At 46.4% G+C, this 27,131-nt stretch overlaps 1 protein-coding gene across 2 annotated transcripts in view; it reads right to left on the bottom strand.

Moving 5' to 3' along the window:
• Positions 1 to 26,823, bottom strand: part of MOXD1 (monooxygenase DBH like 1) — a 41,315-nt gene extending 14,492 nt beyond the window's left edge. Inside the window, exons 1-7 of one of the 2 annotated variants that reach the window (XM_078614974.1) lie at positions 26,474 to 26,823; positions 25,476 to 25,811; positions 22,873 to 23,019; positions 17,493 to 17,696; positions 15,874 to 15,957; positions 6,273 to 6,452; positions 5,050 to 5,152 (exon numbers count right to left, since the gene is read on the bottom strand). In XM_078614974.1, coding sequence (XP_078471100.1) covers positions 5,050 to 5,152; positions 6,273 to 6,452; positions 15,874 to 15,957; positions 17,493 to 17,696; positions 22,873 to 23,019; positions 25,476 to 25,790 — 1,033 coding nt within the window. In that variant the 5' untranslated portion in view covers positions 25,791 to 25,811; positions 26,474 to 26,823. Of the gene's footprint in view, positions 1 to 5,049; positions 5,153 to 6,272; positions 6,453 to 15,873; positions 15,958 to 17,492; positions 17,697 to 22,872; positions 23,020 to 25,475; positions 25,812 to 26,095; positions 26,410 to 26,473 lie in introns of those variants that run through there. The other variant, XM_078614980.1, reaches the window with a different exon arrangement.
• Positions 26,824 to 27,131: the final 308 nt, after the last annotated feature.

Here is a 27,131-nt window from a genome sequence, read left to right as displayed (position 1 = left end):
TGAAATGCGTAGGAGATGGGCGGGGGGTTTCAAAGTCATATTATGCCCGTGCATTATGCAGGATTAGCAGCATCAAAGGGAGGGGATAGGGGTAGTATTAATAAAGGGAAGGAATGTTAATGGTTTATTATTATACAATCTGCTATACACTATACCATTGACCGTCGAGTGAAAGATACTAAGAGGAAGCAACGAAATATGTCAATGGGAGAGTGGTAGTATGAGACTTGCAGCGGAGCAAAGAATCCATTCCTTGCGGAGAATACAATATATATAGTCATGCCAGTGAGTGGACTGCGGTCTGAAAGTCACCGTAAACGTGAACACAATCAGTTAAGATCCGAAATGGTTTATTACGTCCTTCCAATGATTGCTGAGCCAGAATCTATCTTCTCGGTTGAAATTGTCTCTGTGTTTGTATATGTGGATCGCCTCATGAACGAATCTCTCATGGTAGCCAAATGGCTTGCAGAGAACCTCTGTCTTGGAGAAGTCAATGTCATGTGAACCCACTGAATTGTAACAGTTGATCTGCCACGGCTGAGGTGCAATTTATAATGTGCACATATTTCACAAATAGGACACAATATTGAGGTGCTTTTATGATGTGTGAATAAGGATGTTGTTGCAATAATCCAGGCAAGTGTCGACAATACTGCAAGCTAGAATGTTTGCAGTGGCTGTAGTCAATATTGTAGCGGCTAAACCATAAGCTCCTGCAATGGTGATTGCATGCTTGTGTAGTAAGTATTCAGGAGGCTTTGACGACGGGGTCGGAGGCACACTTATTTATTAACACCAACTTGTGTACAGTAACGGGTACACACAGTACTTAAGGGGTTATCGTCCCCTTTACTCGGCTAACAGGGAGACACAACATCTAACCCCGCTAACCTAAGCCCAAGTCCTCCACTACGGAGCTAGGGGAGGCTACCTATCCCAGCCCTGGTCAAGCTGGGATCCCGGCACCCTGAGTCTCCAGACCGGCTCTTATAAGAACGTCAGTCTGGGCTCTCGGGGCCTATTCTAGCTGGTCTTCAGTCTTCGCTGGTTTAAGCTGATACTCGACCTCGAGCCCTCCGGCTCACCACTTTTTATAGTACTCGGCCCCCGGGAAGGGCCCGTGGGGGATGCAGGTGCGGACGTCGGTGTGAGCACCTCCTCTGTGTATGGCCCTAACCACGCCCCTTGTGTTTGTTAGCCATCCGCGCCCATACACAATTACACCTCTACACTTGTATTGTGTTGAGAACGGTGGCTGTTGAGTGAGAATGTAGAGGCCAAGTTGATACTGAGAAATTCACATGATTTGAGAGACTGATGGTGGAGTCAGAGATGAGTAGGTGGAGGGAGCCACGCCATTCTGAGCTGCTGCCTGGTACCTAGAAAAAGAGCCACGGATTTTTCAAAGTTTATTTGGAGGTGATTTTCCCAAAACTAGTGCTGTATGGTAGAAGTACAATTGGCAATGTTCAGTGGACCCTGATCGGAGGTTATAATGGAGTATAATTAAGTTCCATTTGCATAGGTGCGATAGTTTATGCTATGACTGTCGATGCGGCGACCAGTTGGTGAGATGCAGACTGAGAAATGTATATAGATATATTCTATATGTATAGTATAGGCATAGAGAGAGAGAGACAATGAGAGTGGGAAATAACAGCTGACATAGGCAGGTAGGATGGAAAAATCACTGTCAGTTAAGACTTTACCTGGTTAATAACGTCCTTCCAATGATTGCTCAGTTTGTACCCATCCTTTCGGTTGAAGTTGTGTCTGTGTTTATATATCTGGATGGTTTCATGTACAAATCTCTGAAGAAGGTAGCCGGTAGGTTTGCAGAGTAACTCCGTCTTGGAAAAATCTATTTCGTGTGAGCCCACGGCGTTAAAACAATGATCAGCAATGGCAGAGGTATTGGTCCAACCGTGTTTCAGATCTGCCTTGTGTTCACGAACACAGTCCGAGACATGTCGCTTAGTTTTCCCAATGTAACTGCTGCCGCAACCACAACTCAGTTTGTAGACACCAGGGTATTGCATGTCAGGAATCACATCCTTTACAGATGGGATTAAATCACGGATTTAGTGTACTGTGTTGAAACGAACCTAGATATAGTATATAGATAGAGAGTGAGTACATATATATAGTATATAGATAGAGAGTGAGAAAAGTAAAGGACCCAAGAGGATTCCCTGAGGGACACCTGCAATGCATGACCGGAAGTCGAGAACTTTTAATCCTTCATATAGGAGCTTCAGTCAGAGAGCCATAAACTATAAACTAAAGAACTACCACGCGAACCACAGCAGAGCTATGCTGCTGATGAAATCGGATGCTAAGCGTTCAATCAAAATATTATTGATTAAAGTGTCAAAGATGGCAGAAATGTCATGGCCAACAAGAGCAATGATGGAACGAGAATCGATAGAGGCCTGGATGTCATCAATGATCTTCATTAATGCAGTCTCTGTAGAGTGAGCTGGGCGGTAGGCAGACTTAGGGGAGCAGAAGTTAGGGGATGAAGTGATGTGATCTTTGATTCTAACAAGGGCGAGGTGCTCTAGAAGGAATTTGGAGATGGTTAATAAGTTTGTGATAGGGCAGTAGTTTTCAGTTTCAGGGTCAGAGCTAGATTTCTTTAGTAGAGGTTCAATTGGCCCAATTTAAGTGACGGAGTGAAAATACTGGACTAAAAGGAGGTGTGAGCAACATGAGAAAGTATCACTGTACATTTGTAAGGGATGTCAAGAGGCAAACCCTATTCGGAAACAAATAAATATACACTCACCATGTCTAACGGCTCGTAAGTTTGGATAGCATACTCGACTCTCATTGGCGAGAAGCTATCAGAGAGGGAGCTCACATAGGAGTACAAATCATATTTGAAGGTGGAGAACATTCAAATAAGATTGGTCGTCATGGAAAACTAAATGGAAATTAGGGGTCGGTTTGGGAAACCATTATGGGAAATTAATGGGATTGATGGAGAGTCATGGAAGGTTTGGAAAAGCATGATGAAGAGAACAAAAGGAGGTATGACCTGAGAATAGGTTTTTCCCCTTTAATCTGGCAACAAAAAAAACACCAGACTGAAACCTTTTACAAGGAATCATGTCTGCATTAACCACAATACTTGTGATCAAAATGAAAAAAAAAAACACTCTGTTGACAGATAAAAGGGGAAAAAACCTATCCTCATATTTTGGTACTGGCAAAGGAGATCCCATGATGAGGTATGACCTGTTTGGAACTCATTTACACATTCATCAGCACAATGCTTGAAGCCGCTGGCTGTTATGAGATCTAAGGAATTGGACTGAGAACCTCTCGGGGTGTCACAGGTGGGAGGAGAGGATAGAATGAGGGTCAAGAAAAGGAATGGCCGGGGGTTGATGATGACGGGCCGACAGAGAGTTCCTGATGGTGGAGAAGACGCTGGTGATCTTGACTCTTGAAGGATGAATGATGAGTCGGCCAGGTGATTGCACCAAATCAACTCAGGGTTGAGATGGAAAATGGCATCAAGTGTGGACCAGAGTTGATGCAGGTAGTAAGCTAGAGTGTTAACACAATTGTTTGTGTATGAAGTGCGTGGGGCCATGATGAGCTTGTTGGTGGATTTTCAGGCAAGATGATATGTAATGCAGTCAGCTTCAAGTCCGGAGCGTAAATGGGTTTCCAGTCGGCATCCACTGCACTTTGATATAACAGCTGCTGCCGAGGGCCACCGGTTGTCGCGAGAGGTGAACCAGTTGGTTAAGCGTTAAACTGGTGCAAATCTATCAATCACGTGTTTAACGTTGAAGTTAAGTTTATTGGAACAGATTATGGCATCAGATAATGGTGAAGAAAAGGAGAAGATAGAGGTTCGTAGCTTCTTAAACATGGTATAATATAAACAGGCAAAGTTGCGAGCATGATGAGTAATTTTCTGGGGTGACTGGTTGACAAATGGTGCCTGGACAACTATGAGGTGATCAATAGGATTATCTCTTTCCTTGTTAATAAATCACAATTCCAGCTTTGTTCTATCAGTTTCACTTGTAAAGAACAGTTGAATGGTTTCCTATTCGTTTTGTATGTTGAGGTAAGGAGGGCCAAATATGGATCCCTGCCCACATTCATTTAAAGTAAATCTTTGTCATCTGGAAGACCCCTTGACTTCAACTCCTGTCATACAGCTACAATTAAGAACCACGTTGTGCAATCTATGTGCTACAAAGCAGGTTTACTCGACAGCTGCACTTCTTATAAAATACATTCACAACAGTGATACATGACTTAAAGCCAATAGATATACCCATTGTTTACTCACTGGTAAAATGATCATTGACTTCACAATGCACACATTAATGTTCAAGTTGTTATAACTGACCCTACTACAGACTACATACTACTGTGGGACTTACAGCAAGGGAAAGTAAATATTTGGTAATGTACAATATCATACATATCTGGTCTAGAGAAAACAAATGGCCACATACTTTGCCAACACAAACTATCAGAAACAATTCAGCCTTTGCTCTGCCAAGGATTCAGTCCCACACACAGAGGAGTGGCGTTATATATGCCACCAAATTTGTGAGGAGCAACACATTGGTGGAATCTTGATTTAAAGCTTTCGTGACTGCAGGAATACATATTCTATGGGTCTTTCGGTAAAACCATGTAGATATAAAAATAATAAAAATATCACGACGTTTCGATCGCAACACAATCAATCGTCGTCAGGTGAATCTCTCTACATGGCTTTACCGAAAGACCCATATAATACATTGGTGGAAGATGAATGTTACTATAATGCTGGGTTTGTGAACACAGACTTGCTGCTGATAATCACTTGGTCACATGTGACTCTACAGATGGTGCCCCCTATTGTGTTCATACAAACGGAGATATTTTCTATGATGTCTGCTTCTGTTGGCGGTTCCCTGACACTGCCTTGTGGGAGTTCTGAATGGACGTCTCGTTAAAAAATGCAAACGCATATTTGAAATGAAATCAGGAAAACAATAACAAAATGTAAATTATGCAATTGTTCCTTACCAGACAATTGGAGCGGATTGTCATAGTGCGTCTCCATGAGCACAAACACTGGGTCCCCTGGCTCACCCAGAGACAGTCCCACATGCGGTGGGTAAAGAAAGGCCTGAGAAAGAGAGCGTGGAGGGGAGCACGTAACACATCAGTGAGCGGCTCGCAAACGGAAGTTGCGAGTTCCAATTCTGGTTTGCGGTTGAATCAGTCAATAATTCCTACAGGGTTCATAAAATTGGTACCACTGTGTGGGGAAGTCAACAATCATTGTCCAATGGAGAGACTCACCCCCGCCATAGGAATATGGAGTGTCTACCTCTGGCCTAGGACTATGAGATGAGCACCAACTTAATGTTCATTCGGGCAGGTAATCACTGAATGAACTAAGGGGTATCGGTGTTAGGGCACAGTGACGACCAGTAACAGGCTTCGCCCACTTTATTTTGGCTTTAACACCACACTCCATATGATCGAATTACTTGGTACATTTGTGATGGGGACCATATCTTTTAAAAGTATTTAGCGCAAGACTAAGTAAAAAAATTTTTCTGAAACCAAGCAAAATTTGGAGGTAAAACTTTGTAAAAAGTTCAGGTTATAAGCATAGATTTATAATATGCAAAAGCTGCAGCCTTTCCAAAACATTGTCATAAATGAAAAACTATGGAAGTCGCTCTCATTTTTATGTAATAGATAGTGGATAAGCGGGTGCAATGGTGAGCGGGTGCGTGGGCGTGTGTCCGGCTGAGCAGATGAGAGGGTGGATGGGCAGGTGGGTTCACGGATGACTGAGCGTGTGGGTATGTTGGTGTGCGCATAGTGGCTGTTCAGGCACTGAGGCATGCAGGTGCTCTGTTGGGAGATTTGACCGATGTCAGGGTAAGCAGATGAGCCAAGATGCATGTGGATGCGTGAAACTATGGAAGTGTGTGGGGAGCAGTAGTGCAGCGATTAGCACGTTGCGCAACAAATCAGGCGACCCGAGTGTGATACCTGTCCTGAGCCTCCCTAGCTCGAGTAGGGCACGGTGCTTGCCACCCACCCCCTCATATGCCGTGCCAGCCTTCATATATGCTCGCCAATAGCACTTGCCCCAAAAGCCTATTAAGGCTATAGGAGGATCTTTGTCTTTGTATGGGAGTGTGAGCAGGTGGGTAGGTTTGTGGGTGGGTGTTCAAGAGGTGAGATGGCTGAGTGAGTGGAGAGCGGTGTGGGTGAGTGTACGCTCGCACTCCGCCGCCGATGGCCCAGGCGAAGAGGATGCTCTCGCAGGAGCGGAACTCCTCTGGCATGTTTGCCTGGTAACAGCGGTGGCCCGACTGTAGAATGGCCTCACGTAGGCCCAGGGCGCATTGGTACAGCAGGATGTGGTGCACCATGCCCTCGTGGCCAGGCTCCACCAGAGGTTCCACCTGTTCTCCGAGCGACCACAGAATCGGCATTATCAGCATCGCTAACACTGTCAGCGCCAGCAGCAAGAAACATAGACAAGGTTTGACTATCAAGCCTTACCAGACTGTTTGTAAAATAAAGTGGTTGTGCGAACTTGCGTCAACCACAGGAAGATGGATTCCTTGACTAATTTATGGCCACAAAGGCAGAACCACACACATTTGGCCACCTTTGTGGCCTTATTGCCGATGGTGATCACTTTGCAGCAGTACGGATTATTTTAGGCTAAGTTAACCTAGGGAAGACCGAGACTCTGCTCTGAAATCAACTGGCACTGCCGATGAGCAACATGGCAAGGTACTGAACCTGGCTAATTGTGAGCATGCAGGTCTATAATTAGTTTGACCAATTTGTTGCTGACTGGATTGTGAAAGATCTGGGGCACAGTCCCACCGGTGAGCTTCTCCGGCTGGCAAGGCTGCGTTGGATGGGTTATGTAGCCCACATGTCCAACCACCGCATGTCCAAGAAGTTTCTGTTTGGCCAATTAGTACGGTTGGCTACATACGGTATGAAAGAAGTTCAATGTAATTAATACAGGGAGCTAAACGGGTTCAGTAAGGGCTAAAGAAGAGATGCGCTGATGGAATACAGGAGGATCTGGAGCTGAGTGGACTTGGTTTAACACGTAGGCTTTCGCGACCATTATCATCCATAAGAGGTGTTTTGGGTTAGATCGCGTAAATATATAAATGTGTCGTTAAAACCCGCCACCACCTGACACAGCCAACTAGGAAGGGTTGTCACGTAAACAGAACGTGCCAATTCGTCACTTGGAGAGCCAAGCCACAACATTTACAATTTTGAGAACGACATTTCGCCAGTAATTATAACTAGCTTCATCAGGCAATAGCCAGATTTGTGGAGAAGTCAAACTGTTTTGTTCCTTATATAGAGGCGTAGATGTGGTGACCACACGCTGGCAGTGTCCTGTTTGTTGGGCACAGATTTTTTCGTGCAGGATGCCCCTCAGGGATGTATCGAGATGCCGTCGGGGCAGTGCCTGCATTTTTTGAAATCCCCCACAACATATACATTGGTTAATGTGTTTGTGCTGGCTGCAGTTAGCCAGACGGTGTGCGTTCCACCAGTCACACAGATGCTTGTACCACTGCGGTTGCGTAAGAGCTTGGCCCTGCTAAATCTGGAGGAGGGGATCCTCTTGACCCCCTCTAACGCGATATCGTGAACACCCTCCTTAGTGGGGGCACTGGCTGTCGTGCCGGCAAACTGCGATCCCTTCCTCCAAGTGGTTAATGCAGGCTATACACCGGTAGTTATCCAGGCAGGCACCGTGTTGGCACATGCGACGGCAGCTCAATGCACGGAGCAAATGGTGTGCATGTCAGGTGTTGTCGAGAATGTCTCGCCTGCTCGCGACATCAAATCTGCGTGGATGCAGAGGTTATATCAGAAAAACAGGGATTTATCGACAAAGCAGCGAGCGCGCCTTCGGCGACTTTTGCACAAATTCCGGGACGTTTTTAGCAATGGTAAATACGACATAGGCTGGACCACCCTCTTGCAGCACCATATTCATACGGGGAACTCGCCTCTCATTCGATTAAATTCTCACAGAATGAGCCCTCATGAAAAGGAATGTGTTCGTCAGGCTGTGGATGAGATGTTGGCTGCAGACATTGTCTCTCCCTCCACCAGCCCTTGAGGGGCGCCCATTGTATTGGTCAAAAAATGTGACGGCTCTTTGCGATTTTGCGTTGACTTTCCTAAGCTCAACAAAATTTCTGTAGCAGACGCATACCCGCTTCCTCGCATGGACGAATCCTTGGTGCACTGTTCTTCTCAACCCTAGATTTGCTGTCAGGATTTTGGCAACTGCCCTTGGATGCAGAATCTAGACCTAAAACGGTGTTTCGAACACCACAGGGATTGTTTCATTTCAATTGTCTCCCGATGGGGCTTCACTTTGCGCCGGCTACCTTTTAGCGCATCATGAAATTGGTTTTATCTGGTTTGCAATGGGAATTGTGCCTTATTTATCTAGATGGCATCATTGTCTTCAGTCGCACTTTTGACGAGCACTTGCAGCGGATGCGCTCTGTTTTCTCTCAAGTGCGTGATGCAAACTTGAAATTTAAGCCGCAAAAATGTCATTTGTTGCAAGCTTCGGTGAAGCATTGGGCCATGTCGTCAGCACGTCAGGGGTCGCTACCGACCTGGATAATACGGCCTGCGTGCGCACGTGGTCAACCCCCAAATCGGTGGCAGAGGTCCACAGCTTTATGGTGTTTGCCTCATACTATCGCAGGTTTGCAAATAATTTTGCGACAATTGCCAAACCGCTCCATGCTCTAACAGCCAAGGGACAGAGATTTCGTTGGGACAAGGCGGAGAATGATTCCTTTGTAGCGCATCGTGACGCTCTGGCCAGTGCACCACCGCTCATTTATCCAGATTTCGCCAAGCCCTTATCCTGGACACTGACGCCAGTAATACGGGCATAGGTGCTGTCCTGTTCCAGGTCGTCGATGGGGTAGAGAGGGTTGTGGCATACGGCAGCCACGTTTTGTCTCCCGCTGAGCAGCAGTATTGCATCACACGCAGGGAGCTGCTTGCCATGGTCCATTTTATGCAGTTGTACCGCCCATACTTGTACGGCAGGGACTTCCTTGTTCATACCGACCACGCAGCACTCCAATACTCCATGCGTGTGGACCAACCCTCCGGTCAAATGGTCCGTTGGATTGAAATCCTCCAGGGATTCTCCTTTACTGTACTGTATAGGAAGGGGGCGCGCCATGTGAATGCGGATGCGCTGTCCCGGCTGCCGCCGCCCGGCTCATGCAGGTGCGTGAGGGGATCGAATCAATGCAGACCGCCGCTGCAGAAATCGCCTGAGATGGTCGCCGCAGTTGACTCGGTCCCGGCCAGCCATGCACAAGCGCCGGCCGACCGCATATTAGGCCTGAACCACAGCGAGTGGGGACGGCTCCAGGTTGAGGATGCCTCCCTGCTGAAATTGCGACGCCGTGCCTGCTGACAACCGAGTGCAGCGGGGTAACCTTTTCTGCAGCTCAGTGAGGGGCTCCTCTTACGATGGGATGTAGAGCTCCAACTTTTTGTTTAGTGGTGCCCACGAGCCTACGAGGCAGACTTACGCACTCGTTGCATGAAAAACGTATACATTTGGGTGTCAAGAAAACGCTCTCAACCTTAAAGATGCATTTCTATTGGCCAGGGATGGACAATGATGTGTATCTGTTCATTAAAGCTTGTTCAGAGTGGGCGCATCGGGAGTCACCTGCACAACCACACAGGGTGCCGCTGCAGTCCATAACGGTCTCGCGTGAACGAATTGGTGGCATTGGACATTTAGGGGCCGTTTCCCATTACCCAGAGGGGTCACAAATATTTGCTGGTTGAAGTTGAGTATCTTATCCGATGGCCAATGGTGTGGCCTTTGTCTGATCAGTTGGCATGGCTTTTATCTGATCAGTTGGCTGTGTCATAACTGAGGCCTTTCTGCAGGGGTATGTGTTTGATAAGGGTGCCCCAGAAAATCTGCTCACTGACCAGGGTAAAACATTTTCCTCCAAGCTACTGAAGGAGGTGTGTGACTCCCTGGGCACTAAAAAGATTCGGACTTCCCCCTACCACCCACAAACAGATGGAGTTGTTGAGCGATTGCACCGGACCTTGACGACCATGTTGTGTCAGCAGATAAACGCGGCTCAGTCCGATTGGCACATCCCGGGTGTCCTTGCCGCCTATAGGCTGGCCCCCCATGCCTCGACGGGGTTTTCGCCCTTTTATTTAACGTATGGTAGGGAACCCGAACCCCCCATGCAGGTACAATTGGGCGTGCGTCTACCGGGCAAGGGATCCACCGTGCCGGTTCCCATGCAGGTGACCCTCGACTGGCTGAGAGAGGCTCGAGAGGCCACCATAAATAACTTGGCCCAGCGGCAGGTGGTCAACGAGTGGGTGCAAGGTACACAACCGCCACGTGACCCGCCATCGGCACACAGTTTGTCATGGAAGGGACATCGCTCCTCGTCCAGGTTTGGCCCTTCTCCTCCTCCGGCCGTGCTGGACCCGGTTCGTGGGGACAGGACGGCCGCAGGAACCTGCTCCCGGAGAGTTACGTTCTGCTGAGGAATGTGGAATCGACGGAGCCATGGATCGTTGCGCCGTGCTATCCTCGGCAGAACAGACTGCACTCTTACACCCCCACAAATAGTTTTTATTGTTCTACTGTTGTGGTTTTTATTCATGGTTTTTGTTGTTACCTGTGTCATGGGTTCGCACGTTACTAAAAGTTGTATGTGAGGTCAGCTGGGATGGCTGGGTTTTACATCACGGGGGGGGGGGGGGGTTAATGTAGTGGTGTGACGCGCGGGGTTAGTGAGGGGTGATGTGAGGTGACACTGGTGTGGCGTGGCACCAATTAGGGGGCGAAGGATAGATTGAGTGTGTGCATTTGGGAACGAGCAGGTGTGAGCATTGGGGCACGGGGTAGGCGCCAGAAAGGCGGGAGATGGAGGCGATAATTGGAGGATAGCGCATGCCGGAGATGCCGTGGAGGCGGTAGCTTAATGGGGGGTAAGTGAGGAGTGATATATAAGGGAGTGTGCGGAGCATCACGGGGTTGGTTATCCAGGGATGAAGAACACAAGAGTCGGGGAGAAGACACCTGGGACCTCGCCCTCTTCAACTCGGCCTCGTCAGCAGTGTTGGCTGATCCCCTGTTGGGGCAGGAACGAGGGCTGAGGTGTGAGGGAAGCAGGACAGGCGAGGGGAGTTAGGACAGTGAGAGGGGATAATAGAGTACCGTGGGGGAGACAGAGTGGTTACCGCTCACGGGGTGCGCGAAGGTGAATAGGGAGAGTCGGGGAGTTCGGAACAAAGGGTGTGTGTGTGTTAACGTGAAGTGAGGAGCATCCACACTGGATGCAAGGTAATAAAGTGACACAGGTGGAAAGTTAAGAGTGTCCATGTGAGTACAACACTACACATACATTCTAGATTTGAAGCTTTCGTGACTGCAAGGAATCATCTTCTTAGGTTTTTTCGGTAAAGTCACGTAGAAAGTAAAATAAAATAAAAAAAATAAAAAATATTTTATTTTACTTTCTACGTGACTTTACCGAAAAAACCTAAGAAGACTACACATACATTTATACAAAACACACAGTGCGTGCAGATGGTAATATTTTCGCAGCCATGGACATTTGAAAGGGCGAGGTAACACGAGGTTACAATGTAATTAAATAAGTGGGATGCCCCAAGTGGTTTCCTCCAGGAGATCTCCCACATCAACAACCTCTGCCAAAAGGAATAATTAATTAAATCAAATCCACGAATGGGGGTGGCTAGGGGCCTCCAGGGGCGATGCTGTCTGTACACCGAGCCGGCAACACTAAGATCCTGGGTTTGAATTCGAGTTTCAGGACCTGAGAATTAAACTGGGTTCTTCAGTGTAAGGAGTTGACGGTCTTGAGCCTGAACCACCAATACATAATCTAATATCATAATGAATTTAGTTTCAAACTTAACTGAAGATGTTCTAGCTCTGAGAATTAAAAAATCAGTTCTGTAAGCATACGACAAACACTTATTTCAGGGTACATCAGAGCAAGCCAGTTAATTGATTTTAGGTTGTGTCTTATTTTAATATGCATCACATTTTTTTTAAACAAAACTTCTGAAAGATGATTTTATTTGCAAACTAAGGCTCGGTTAGATTAATCTTCCCCACTGCCATTCTGCAGTAATCATCAAACCTCCGATAACCAGGGTTGAGACTATGTATGTTGTGAGAGAAGTTCAACATACAAAAGATCAGCCATCATTCTAAAATTAAGGCGATGTTTCAAAAATTGGCTTCCTCTTGCTGTGCTCTCACATCATGGGAAAAGAAAAAGCCGCACCCTGGCCTCTTTTCAAACATTTCAGAACACGGAAAATATGGGCAACCAAGGCTCTTTCACTGTTAACTATTGAAGAAGGGAAGCGAGACCAACAGCACAAAAGTGAAACAAACATCCTCCCCATGATTATGTTTCGCGACCCAGCCCGTTTCCAAAGAAAGAGCAGAGATAGTGAACAATAAACAAATGCAAACAATATCCGGTCAGGCAACACTATCTGAAGAATGTTGGTCTTGGCATCAGATGGCTAAGCATTAAAACCTATTTGGGGGTTGATGCAACCCATCATTCCAGGTCTCCCTTGAGAATGAGACTGCTGCATTCAATGGCCTCTTACCTGGCCACAGAAAACTCAATTATCTAGCTATTTAACAATTTTATCATTCGTATTTTATTTTGTAGAGTGTACCTTGTATGCAAAGTTTATGCAAATGTAACCTTAATATGAATAAGGTTAATTAGGCAGAAAAAAAAAAAATACAAATGAGAAAGACAGAATCAGCAGACAGTACAATCGTGACAGACAATATAAACGAGATGGAAAATAACCTATTCTTTAATCGAACTGTGACCCCGAGTCATGAAAATTCGTCAAATCACAGCAGATGTCCTATGGAATGATGATCTGACTGCCACTATGGGACTGTGGAATTGTAACCACTAGAATATGTTTCTAGATTTGAAGCTTTCGTGACTGCAATGATTCATATTCTTAGGTTTTTTCGGTAAAGTCACGTAGGTAAAACATTAAAATTAATGAAAGTAAAATAAAACAGAACAAAAAAATAAAATTCACGACGTTTCGGAGGCAACACAAGTCTCCGTCATCAGGTGGGACCGTCACAGCCGAATTAGCTGCATCAAGTGAAGCAATGATTCAAGATGTAATCCCTTATAAGCAAGTTGAAGGGAGGTGGAGAGGGGGGGGTGGAGAGCTTATCAGGCTGTGGTAGCCAATGAATGGAAACGTATCGGAAGGGAGGAGGAGCGGTGATCAAAGACTGCACGTAGTGCTCAACACAATGAATGGAGACGTGTCGGGACGGAGGGCGAGCGGCGATCAAAGACTGCACGCAGTGCTCAACACAATGAATGGAGACGCGCCGGGACGGAGGGCGAGCGGTGATCAAAGACATCACGTAGTGCTCAACACAATGAATGGAAACGTGGCGAGCGGTGATCAAAGAACAATGAAGAGATTACTGTTAAACACTGGGGATGTTAACACTCGGTGAAGTAAATTAAAATAGTGCCTGTCAGATAAGATGGTCCAAAAAGTGTAATTAAGTCTTTTTTGCGTGGTTAATAACATCTTTCCAGTGATTACTGAGTTTGTACCCATCATCACGGTTGAAATTATGTCTGTGTTTGTATATTTGTATGGCTTCGTGTACAAACCTTTGATGGTAGCCCGGAGGTTTGCAGAGAACCTTGGTCTCGGAAAAGACAATTTCATGAGAGCCTGCCGAGTTGTAGCAATGATCGGCAACGGCCGAAGAATCAGTTCTGCCTAGAATATGGCCGGCAATTGAGATGAATGCCACGCAATTGCTTGTTAAGAGTGGAGACACAACGACTGATATCACATGTATGTATATGCACATAGCCAACCGTGCTAATCGGAGGTTAGCAAAAGTTATTTATTTAAGCATTTACTGATTCACTCCATTCACTCATTCACAGGTGGTGAGTAGTCTCCTTATCACTCTTCTAGTATTACTATTCTAGTTACTGTTGTTGTTACATTGGGGAAACCAAACGACATGTCTCGGACCGCATCCGTGAACATAAAGCTGACCTGAAACACGGTAGGACAAACACCTCAGCCGTGGCAGATCATTGTTACAACTCAGTGGGCTCACATGACATTGACTTCTCCAAGACAGAGGTTCTCTGCAAGCCATCTGGCTATCATGAGAGATTCGTTCATGAGGCGATCCACATATACAAACACAGAGACAATTTTAACCGAGAGGATGGATTCTGGCTTAGCAATCATTGGAAGGACGTAATAAACCATTTCGATACACATTAGGGTGGGTAGAATAATACATAGTGTTATGTTGAAATGTATAAGGTATAGGGTGGTTTATAGCAATACAGTATATAATTTAATGTTGGGTTTATCTATGGCAGTATATAGTACGGTATATGCTCGTCTGATGTAAGAGAATAAAGTTTAGATGGAAGCATATTATATAATTTTTACGACGTAGAATTGTAATGTATTACTTGCTGTTAGTAACTCAGCTTATTGTAGAGTATAGTAAGTATACTGATGGTGCTATGCAGTTTATACTTTAGTTTTTTATGTAGTTTATACTTTAGTTTTCTACGTGGTTGTTTAGTAACTGCAGCTACATATCATTAACATTCCTTTTCTTTGTTAATGCTACTCCCTGCACCCCCCCTTGGTGCTGCTGATCCTGCATAATGCATGGGCATAATATGACTTTGAAACCCCCCCGTCCACCTCCTACGCATTTTCCATGAATATGCTAAATTCCTCTTCATATGCACATTCCTTTTGTTAAGGCGCTCTTCCACCTCCAACCCAGTTTATATATAAGCTCCTAGCTTGGTAGTGTCTCATTCTTCACCTGAAGACGGCTGCTTGCGTTGTAGCCGAAACGTCGTGAGAATTATTTTATTTTATTATGTTTTATTTTTATTATTTTATTACTTCCCTTCTACGTGACTTTACCGAAAGAACCAAGAAGATGAATCCCTGCAGTGACGAAAGCTTTAAATCGAAATTCGATCATGTACTTATCCTCCGGTCTTGAGGACTGTTGACCATACTGTGTCATCTGATCTACACAGTGTTCAACCTACTGCAGGTCACAGTGCTCCTCTATCTGCTTCTTCCCTCGCACTGCCCGACTTTGAAATGATCTCCCATTGTCTCTTGTCCCACGCTCTATTCTAAACCTTGCTCAATTCAAAAGATCTGTGTACTCACATGTTAGAACTTTGAAAGTGCTATTTTTCCTGGTCACTTGGGGTTTTGGACCTTTGGGCCTGTGCTCTGCAACTATTCAATAAAGTAAAGCTGCTCAGTGCAGCAGACAGCCGGAAGGAATGCTGAGCTCTGTGCCCACCCTGTGCTCACTCTGTGTGTTCACTCTGTGTTGTCACTGTGTTCACTCTGTGTGTTCACTCTGTGTGTTCACTCTGTGTGTTCACTCTGTGTTCACTCTATGTTCACTCTGTGTTCACTCTGTGTGCTCACTCTGTGTGTTCACTCTGTGTTGTCACTGTGTTCACTCTGTGTGTTCACTCTGTGTGTTCACTCTATGTTCACTCTGTGTGTTCACTCTGTGTGCTCACTCTGTGTTCACTCTGTGTGTTCACTCTATGTTCACTCTGTGTGTTCACTCTATGTTCACTCTGTGTGTTCACTCTATGTTCACTCTGTGTGTTCACTCTATGTTCACTCTATGTTCACTCTGTGCTCGTTGGGGCAGATGCTGTTACAGGAGAGACTGACCCGGATCACATGGTGCTTGGTGTGCAACTCGGGCAGCCGGAAGATCTGGCACCAGTAGGTCGTGTCACTTGATGGCACCTCCACCTGTGAAACAAAAAGAAGACAAAGATCCCCTGTATAGCCTTAACATACTGTAGGGGCAAATGCTGTTAGCGAGCACCTATAAAAGCTGGCACAGCACACAAGGGGGTGGGTGGCCAACACCACGCCCGGCCGCCTTCGTCTCCCTAGTGGCAATGTTTACACACCGCGCCAGGTACATAACAAGGTTGATCAATAGGGAGCTATCCCTTGACCACACCCAGGCAACGATCAGCTTTTCATTGTATCTGTACCAGATGGAAATTCCTCTAGTTCAGCCATGGAAAGCTTCTCAAACCATGTGGTCAAAAAAAATCTGTTCAATAATGAGCCAAGGGACGTCCCTGTCACACCCCAAGTTGAATAGGGAATGGCTGATTCCCTGCCATGCAGCTTTATCTGGGCCTGCCCACCATCATGAAGGTCCTTAATGATTAAGTTTAGACTTAAAACTTTCGTGACTGCAGGAATTGATATTATTGGTTCTTCAGTAAAGTCATGTAGATAGAAAACAAAAATCTAAATGAAAAGCAAAAAACCCACGACGTTTCAAACTCAACACAAGCGGCCGTCTTCAGGTGGATTGTGAGCAGAGGGTCAGGGAACCCAAAAGCATGAACAATATCCCAGAGCCCTGGCCTATTGGTGGTCTCAAAGGCCTTAACCAATAAAACAGAGATGTCGGTATACACATCTATAAATACATGTCTACACGTAGGTGTATGCAGGATAGATTTTCTCCATATACTCTGATTTTCTCCCACACATAAAACTGCTAATTAAAAATGAAAGAGCCATATTAAAGCAGGTTCTGAATTGTTGTAAGTAGAGTCTTATCCTGGTTACAAATGACTGCAAAAATCAATCATTATATATCTTTCACTTAATGTAACAAAATGTTCAGCTCTAAAATAAATATCAGTTGTATCGCTATGTGACAATCTTCTCTACAGCAGGGCACACGGGACAGTGCAGCACCCCGAGTGTTGATAAGAGGTCATCAGGAAAGTATCTCAGAAGTAGTTCTGTGATGATATTGCCTTCCGCAGTCTGTTCACTCGTGTGCTGGTGCAATCAGCACCCTACATCTTCTTGAACACTTCTGTAACTTAATTTTACTGTGAACAATTTCAAAAAGTAATATATCCGAGCCAACTTTCTTTGTAGGAAAGGTATTTTAATCAATACTTGATTATATTTATAATTTATTCTGTTATGCAGTTGTTTTTTGCATCGATTTCTGTAAGATTTTTTGCCCTGTACTTTGTTTTGTGTTTTATTGTTTTGTCATTTAGGTGACCAAGGTCACTCTTCCAGGTCTCTTGAGTTTTCACCTGGTTAAACAAAATAAACTTAACGCTTGCAATTTGAAATCCAACATGGCATGATGGGCTGCTGAACAAGCATTCCGATTGTCTCAAGTCATACCACAATAGAATTTGGAATAGATGAAGACGTAACATTCTGGCTACTTAAGTGAGGATCACAGACGAGCAACCGGCACGGTCTCCACGTGGCCGTGTGATGCGGCAGCTCACGTTACGGTTGCATAGGTCCACGGCGTCGGTGAGACCCAGGTTCCCCGGCACTTCGCTTGCCGGGTTCAGCAGGTTGAGGCTGCGGACGCCCCGCGCCGCCCCATGGTACTGGGCCCTTGCCCCAGAGGGGTCCCCCAAGGGATCCCCCGGAGAATCCTCCACATCCTCCTCGTGCAGGGCCCAGAGGACGCGCACTGTGCCGCTCTGATGGGCGACAGGGGCCACGAGTGTGTTGAACCACCCAGGAAGACGATGGTGTCACACAGAGAGATATTAATTTCTAAATAAAAAAAAAAGACATTCTTTCAATTGCATGGCCATCACCGAACCATTCCCGGGGTGATGCGTGTCACTTTCAGCTCCGGCATTAGCAGCATCCGAAGCGAAGGAAAGTCACCAAAAGCAACCGAAATACATTTACTTTGAAATGGGACTTGCATGGACTGGAAATTGTCAAAAACTATAGTGCTGAGTTAGATTTGGTTTTGTGAGATATGCGCAAAATATCAACGGTCAATACATTCCACAAATGTACTGTAAACGTAGTTTCAGAGCTCATGCAGAAATTGTTGTCCGAGTCGGAACAATTGGGCAAACGATTTAAACAAAAAAATCATCAGAATATAAAAAAAAGAGAACAATAATAATGTATTGCCCAATATGGCAGGGGGGTCCCCAACCCCCGGGCCGCGGACCGGTACCGGTTCGTGGCCTGTTAGGAACCGGGCCGCGCAGCAGGAGGTGAGCGATGGGCGAGCGAGCGAAGCTTCATCATCTGTATTGACAGCCGCTCCCCATCGCTCGCATTGCCGTCTGAGCTCCACCTCCTGTCAGATCAGCGGCGGCATTGGGTTCTTATAGGATCGCGAACACGACTGTCAACTACGCATGCGAGGGATCTGGGTTGCGCGCTCCTTATCAGAACTCAGAATCCGACACTTATTTTAGTCCGTGCGTGGCCCACCCATTATTTTATTTACCACTTCCGTCCGCGCCTCTTTCCCGCACTGCGCACTTTTCTCAGTCACAGTTTTGGTGAGCCCACACGCTAACCCTCGCCAAAATGAGTAAAAAACAAACCCAATGATGACCCCCCCCCTGTCCGTGAAAAAATTGTCTTCCACAAAACCAGCCCCTGGTGCCAAAAAGGTTGGGAACCGCTGCTATATTTCATGTTTTGACAATATAAACATTTCCAAAAAAGTATACCGAATCTATTGATACCATTTTGCAAACAAGACTCGACAAGCCAATTACGGCACATGAAGCACAGCCCGTCAAGCTGACAGCTCTCCTCTCGTGTGCACAGCTCTGTCTCTGCAACAAGCCAAGACCCCCGAGGCTCCCCACACCCCCTACCCGTCAACGCCAAGTCTCTCACGAGATGGAAAATGCACCACAACACCACGAGTATCACAGGGTCCAACAGTTCCTGCACATCCCATCAACCCACAGACAACGTCCACACTTAGATACAAACAATGTCCTTGAGAAACGTAATAATAACTTGGACAAATGCATGATGCTGTTTTGTCAAAAAATGTTTAATGCTCAATAAAACGGAAGTGGCGAAACACCCATTGCAGGACACTTGAAATCAATATCATTGAGACTCAGTGAGGCTCTTTTGGATAAAAGGCATTGCTACAACTTCTATTCTTAAGTGGTTTCCTTTTCAAACACGCATGCAGTGCTAATCTCCTATTTACAGTTCAGAGCCAGTAGTATAGATTCCACATTCTTATTGCAGACGACAATGACACCTAAGGAATGTTGACTTTCCATTTAGTGGTATTTATTTTGTTGAGAAGTAAAGAAATGAGATCCCCCGCTGAAATTTGAACGTACACGCTTCCACATTTGAGTCGCACTCACAAACCAAGGCAATGCCAGCCAGCTGTGCTGCCTTGCCCCATGTAGGTGCGTGCACATCTTTGATTGGATCTTTCTACATTTCATTTCACGAAAAGTGCTTCGCAAGGAATGGCCGTGATAGAACACTCTCCAAGACAGAATAGTAATTGTTACTCTAAGCCTTAATAATGGAAACTGGACAACACTGCAATTTAATATCGTTCCAAGATGCTTCTCTGGCACCTGCTACTATGAGATTCTATTGCGACAAGACTTTCACGATGTCAAAAGGAAAATGACCCTCCATCTTCCAAGAGCTTCACAGAAAATAGTCTCTAAATGCATTCTCAAAGCTTTACATGACCACAACTTAACAAGTTATATTTTCGCAGAAATTTCACCCAAAATGTACACATTTTTAGGACAGTAAATGGTCTCTTCTAGGCTCAGCAGTCCTAATATGCACACTATACAATGTCAAATATTAATTGCATACTAAAGCAATATTTCCCACACAAATGAACACACCATAAGGCGCTCTTTTGCTGTTTACAATATTCAGCCAGATGTGGAAATTGCTAATTTATCGACCCCAGAGAATGAAAAATAAAAACCAACCCCGAACATGGAATTTTACCTCATTATGTTCCGAGGGTGAGTCGCACACTCTAACTACTGTGCCACTTGGCCAGGTGTTTATCTCGCCTGGCACAATTACACAATATTCTGACCTCAGGTCACTTTCTTTATTTGAAGCTTTCGTGACTGCAGGAATCCATACTCTTTGGTTCTTTCAGTAAAGTCACGTAGGTAGAAAAAATAATAGATCACGACGTTTCGATCGCAACACAAGCAATCGTCATCAGGTGGTACAACCACGGCAAGAAAAAACTGCTGAAGTAGGCGAGAAATCTGCCGTGGCACGAGGTTATATAGTAGTGTATAGTGTAGTGTATAGTGTAGTGTGTAGTGTAGTGTATAGTGTAGTGTATAGTGTAGTGTATAGTAGTGTATAGTGTAGTGTATAGTAGTGTATAGTGTAGTGTATAGTGTAGTGTATAGTAGGCCTCGGCATTAGGGGGGGAGAGAGAAGGGGGGGGGGGTAACTTGTAAATGAATCGCACCCTCGGCACACAACAGCTCGACGAATGGGATGTGCAGGTTTTTAGACTGCATACATACAAAATGATTTGCATTTAATTGCGTGGTAACAATGGACATCAGCAATTGCCCTGAAGTCCTTGAGCACCCTCGGGGGATGTGCGTTGAGTGCCCCTCCCTGGAGTTCCTGGTTGCTGCCTCCATGCCAAGACGAGTGGACATATGTAGCCCCCGTCATCAGCAAGAAAAACACGGAGAAATGTGATCTCCATTTGTCAGGACGATGCCCTTTAGACACTTCAAACACTAATACCATGTTTTATCTTGACAAGCACTCACCTGTCAAAGTAAAAAGAGAGCTGTATTTACGTACAGCCTGGACAGGCGGCACGGTGGTCAGAGTGTAGGACTCCCAATCAGGAGGTTACAAGCTCAAATCCTGGTCAGAGATGGACTCAACACATCTCTACTGCAGGGTAAATAACATTAGAATAAATGTATGCAAAGCCAGTAATGATTGTCCCATGAAATAATTCACCAACACCAGAAGAATGCAGAATTTACACTCTGACTTAGAAATTAGTACTGCTCAATGCTCGTTTGAGGAGGAATCTGCTGACTCTTTAACTATAATTGCACACTGTGCAGTGGTGAATGGTAACCAAGAACTATGAATCAGAGACCTGGCTACACATTTTGGATTCTGGCTCCACATTTTGCTAATTGTGACTTACTTCTTGGACCATCATGGACTTATGATGACACCCTGCTGATGAGACTTAGTGAAATAAAAACTAGTCCATAGCTACGTTGCTTAAACCAACACTACTGGGAGATGAACTATGAAACACTCTGAAGCTAGTCGAGAGGTGGATTTAGTGTAATTTCCTTTAACCGTAAAAACAAAACCATTGTGTATACTGACCGCACACCAATGTCAGACAGCAAAGACGCACACACACCTCAATAACCGGCAATTACTAATTTAGAAAATGATCAAATGTGCATTAGCGGAAGTGACCGGTGATGACCACAGGATGCCGTGTGGGTGTGTTGCTGCTGCACGGAAGCCACGTTGATAGTTACTGACTGCGCGTGCATTTGTAACGGCAATGTGCCAAGCAGCAATAAGGCACTAGGAAATAAAGTGATCCACCCTATGGGACACATTTCACAAAAACCCAGCCAAAATATCGTACAGCAGGGCCTGAATCCCGTTTGCTGTGTGAAAACATCATAACGGAGTGTGACATTTCACGTTTATTCAGCACTCGACAACAAGCTGCTGATCTGTTCTGAAATATTTGACTCTGGAAGATGAACACGTGCCTGGACCATAGAGGGTCAGATAGAAAGAAGAGTAAGCATTTAAGTGGACAATGGTAAATTTTAACCACAGCACCCAAAAAAGCCTTCTTTGCTTTTGTTATTATACAATGCAGTCAATGCGATATAAATGAGTCCTGTATTGGGGCGTTTGTCCAATTTCAATCTTGAGTGGCATATGGGAGGAAACTGGAAAATCAAGAGGAAACACCAAACATATGAGGGTGTAAAATAATAAAGCTCTGCAAGTTTAGATTCAAGAATCCACCCCTGAATGGTCATCGCCTGGCCACCTTACCACCCAAAGCAGCCACACTTGGCACTCCCAGACAGTCTCCCATTCAATTGCTAACCAGGGGTAATTTTTCTTAGCCTCTGAGATTGAATTAAATGGGCACTTTCAGGGTTTGCACGAGGGGGTAGAACTTGTATCAGCTGTGGTGGTAGAGGCACAAACCCTCGAACTGGACGGGAGAAAACCTCCTGGGTGGCAAGACCGTACTGGCTACTTTTAAATCGCTTATCCCCGTGCCAACAGCTGATTTCTTATCAATTGCAGAGCTCTCCGCTGTTTTTGTCTTCTGCTCTGGCCTCCTGAACCCAGCTGTACTGCATTCCACCCCCCCCCCCTTCCCGTGAAGCTCAGAAGAAGCAGCCCATAGCTATCCGTGGTCCCTATAGCAGTGCGAGAGCAACCCACACACGCAGGCTACCACTGCCTAGCCAGGGAGTCAGATATGTGTGTGGGTGCTTTTTTGGGTAGACGGGTGGGTAGGTAGGTAGACAGGCAGTAGGTTTGTTGTAAGATGCATGGATGAGAGCGAAGATAGATGGGTGGATGGGTGGTGCAATAGGTAGGTAGGGAGCTTAGTAGGTACGTATGCAGACATGGACTCGCCAGACAAGTAAGTTTCACGTCGGTGGGTATAGTTGGGCGAGTAGGTAAGTAGATATGCAGGCAGACAGAACAGCTGGTAGGTTGGCTGGGATGCGGGAAGGTATGTGCCTAGGTAGGCTGCAGGTAGGTAGGTAGGTCGTAAACAGGCAGACAGGTAATCAGGTAGACCGGTTCCTGGTTCACCACCTACCTACCACTCACCGTGATGATCTTGTCACGGGGGTCACACGTGTCGAGCGCCCGAGAGAAAATCAGCTCGGTGTGCGTGGAGTTCTGGGATGCGCTCTCCAGGCGGTAGTCCTGCCTCTCATCCAGCAGTGGACGCTCATTCCGTTCAGCAAAGTAATCCTGCCAAGAGGAGGTACATGTGGGGAGTGACATTTGGACTTTGTAGCTCTACGTATCCACAGCAGTTTAAATGCATTTGTGAAACACTCAGATACATTGGGCTGCAAGGTGGCCAAGATATGGCAGGACAGCAACGTATTCTTGAATCCATCTGTGCCGAGCATTGCGCATTATCCACTCATTTGTACGAGTTTTCTCCAGCTACACCAGTTCCCTGCCATGTACAATACACACGACCCTGAAATTAAATTGGCCAAACATTTTAATTCAGGACTCTCATGAAGGTCATGACTGAATATGGCTCCCCTCTTAGAGTATGTTTATAGTACAGTAATACTTGTCAGCCCTTTGTCATTCCACTGCCAGATGAAGGCCTCGCCATGCCGTGTTTGTCATTAGACTTACTTGACCATACTTCACCATGCTAGTCAGTATGGATGTAACCACTGTGCAATCACTCACACGAAGGACATCATTGGGCATGTATTTATAACCAGTACAGAACTTATATTTCGCCTTGAAGTCTCTTTTGCAATGCAGATCTAGGTTAATAGTTGGTGGAGCAAAATCAGCCAATTTCAAATGTGTAAAACAAAACAAAAATACAGAAAAATATTATTTGAAAAATATTAAAACACGATTAAGAACAATAATGAAATCAAACCTTTAAAAAATATAAGGAAATTCAAATTGTGTGCATTAAAATTTGATATGAAAAATAATTCATAGCCTAATAATAATACCACGTGCAGACTCAGCCCAGACACATACGTCTGCTCAAACACTCTTACAAAATTGTCAGCCCTGTCCTGAAGTGACCCTTAAAAGCCCAACACCCACAGCCTCTCACACCCACAGACAGCATTTGGTGTGACTGTTGGCAGACGGCAGTCAGGCCATTTCAATAATAATCGCTTGAAAGCAATGTCATTTGTCTATCGGTCGGTTAGTCTATCGGTCGGTTAGTCTATCGGTCGGTTAGTCTATCTGTCTCTCCACTTGTCACATCATTTGAGTAATTTTCGTCAAAAGGGTCCAGTAATAACGGCTTATGACCATTCGGTATCATTGACCTATGGTATTGCATTTGACCCATTTATGGCATTTGACCTTTGACCTATGTAATAAAAAACTCACCAGTGATCGCCCGCTAAGCGCAGTGGTTGTGCCACATGCTAGACCAGGGGTCGGCAACCTACGGCTCCGGAGCCGCATGCGGCTCTTTACGGGCTGCTTCTTGACGATATGTACGTATGTACAGTATGTACTCAGATGCATTGCGGCTCTTGAAATACTGAATTTTGTACCGAATTGGAAAGAAATGGCTCTTCTTGTTATTTTGGTTGCCGACCCCTGTGCTAGACAGATGCGTTCCTGCTCAGGGTGACCTCAGCTGTGGATGGTAATATGTGAGTGGTGAGTCCCTCTCAAATGATGAGTGGTGACTATTGAAGGTTCGGTAGGTGGTGAATGTACGGTGAGTGCCTGGCGAGTGTTAAGTGGGAGTCCGGTGTTAGAATACTATTGCATGAACCCCGTCTCTCAGACAGGTTACCCTTAAGTAACTTTAATAACAAATCTAAATAGTTTTAAATCTCCTGTAGCTCTTGCACGGTTACATGAAGGACAATGAGGCATTCATTGTCAAGTAATGCTTTTTGTCGGGTCCTAACAGCACAAGATTCCACAATGGTAATAATAATGCTAGAAATCCTCATGGGATTCAACGCGTAAACTAAAACATATCTGATCAGTGTGCTTGAGAGGGGATCCAACTGTGAGTTTGGAGTGTGAAGCATCTTGTGAGTAGGATTCATTGAAATATAGAATTGATGCGCCTTAGCTCGAGACATGTTTGAACTTGAGCTACAGATCTCGTGAGAATTAAAGGTGACGTGTATTTAAATCAGCACCTGCGAGTATGTTTGCCTTATTTGTATGGGAAGCAATGCACAATTTACAAGAATGTCTCACTTGCAGGGTCGGGTTTATTTGTTAAGGACTCACACATCCAGGTATGGTTAAGTATTGCGCAGATCTCATCTGTACAATAACTCACCAAAAGCCACGGCTCGCTTGCGAACACAGCGCACCCCTCGGCATGACTCACCAGTACACATGGCGCTCATGCAATATTCCTCATCTGTATGATACACCTGTTAGCATCGCTCACCTGTATAGATGGCTCACGTTTACTTATGGTTCACCTGTGAGTATCAAAGACAAAGGTGCCTCGTATATCCTGAACAGACTGTTGGCGCAAATGCTGTTAGCGAGCACCTAATAAGGCCAGCACGGGTGCCCAGCGCCACGCCCAACCGCCTTTGTCTCCCCAGAGGCGATGTGTACACGCCGTGCTAGGTACTTATGTAAGACCGAGTCAATCTAGGGGAGGCCCAGGAACGGTGAAGATAATCCTCATTGTTGTTGGCCAAGAACCTTCACACGCGGCTCACCTGTAAGTAGGCTTTCCCGTTTGTCCTGACACCGCCTATCACCAGGTCTGCCCCGGCCATAGATCCCGCGGGAGAAAACCCGAGTCCGACCCATCCCGTGGTGCGCGCCTCCACCCGGAAGGCGATCGTCTCCCCCGCCGCATCCCCCCCGGACCCCGCTCTGGTCGCGCTCCAGCTCAGCCGCACGCGGCCCACCTCGTCCAGCTCCGCGCTGCGCTCCCAACTCCGCGCGTCGCGGGAGCTCGGGGAGCCGAGGCCGGCGGCGAGGCAGAGGCAGAGCAGCGCCTCCACCGCGCGCGTCGTCCACCAGGGCATCGTTCCGAGGCGCTCTCAGCCCTGCAGGGTTTCAAAGCGTTCCGAGTTCTGAGTCTCGAGTCGGTGTTCGATTTGAGTTCTGTCTATTAACTCAAGGTGCTAAACGCGACTCCTGCCTGCAGTCTGTGCACGTCGTGTGTACAACACACAGCACGCACGTGCGCGGTTCCAGGCGAAAGCACAGCTCTGCACACACACAGTTATACACTTTGCACAGTTACACGCATACACAGACACTTATACACATCGTCATACACACGACGTTAAATAAATACACACAAATACATAGTTACATACGCACGTACCCAATCACACACGGTCACACATCTACAATACACGCGTAGTGATCGATCGCGACCTCCACGCGTTCTCTTCTCGATGCAAGGACTCGGGCACCGAGTAGCAGCAGCAGCGCCAACTTCCCGTGCTGCCTCTCCCCACACTCGCCCTCTCTCTCTCCACTCTCGCCCTCTCTCTCTCCACTCGCCCTCTCTCTCTCCACTCGCCCTCTCTCTCTCCACTCGCCCTCTCTCTCTCCACTCGCCCTCTCTCTCTCCACTCGCTCTCTCTCCACTCGCCCTCTCTCCACTCGCCCTCTCTCCACTCGCCCTCTCTCCACTCGCCCTCTCTCCACTCGCCCTCTCTCCACTCGCCCTCTCTCCACTCACCCTCTCTCCACTCACCCTCTCTTCACTCTCTGTCTCTCTCCACTCACTGCTCCACCAGACCCCGGGGTGCCCGGGGCAGCGCCTCTCCCCGCCCGCGTTGCCTGCGCTCCCCTGCGACCCCCTTGCCGATCTGCATGGCTGCCCGCCTTTGTCTCTCTGGCTCTTCCTACTGCGTCGTGCTTTGCGCGGCAAGGCTTTGCTACCCGAATGTATGGATCGTTGCACTGGCACTGATGCTTCTAAAGTCTCGCAGCACGAACTACCATCCCGCCTTGAGCGTGTCCCGACAGAGCGTGGCTGCGACAGACGGAGTCATGGGCAAGTGATCCATAGAGGCACGCCAGGTCTCCCGCTCTCCCCCTTTCCTACCCCGAACCCAACAAGCCCCTTCCACTCCTACCCCCAGCCAACTGCGCCGTGCCCTCCCTTGCACCCACCCCCCATGCCTCCACAGCAGCCCAGCCAACCCTGCCAGACAATACTCACACGACAGGCCTCCCTGCTCCCTTCCCCCTACCCGCTCTCATTCCATTCTTTTAAGGACATTCTTTTCTTCTCCCCGATCATCGGAAAACAGCATTACGTAAAATTGTTGCCCGGCTTTTCGAACAAGGACCCGGCAGAGAAATGTAAATCGGTTTCCAAGCGTGAGGAGGAGTGGAAGACGTGTGTG

Source organism: Lampetra planeri, chromosome 2 (genome assembly GCF_965212315.1).
Source record: "Lampetra planeri chromosome 2, kcLamPlan1.2.h2, whole genome shotgun sequence".
Lineage (NCBI taxonomy): Eukaryota > Metazoa > Chordata > Hyperoartia > Petromyzontiformes > Petromyzontidae > Lampetra > Lampetra planeri.
This window is presented reverse-complemented; position numbering and strand designations above follow the sequence as displayed.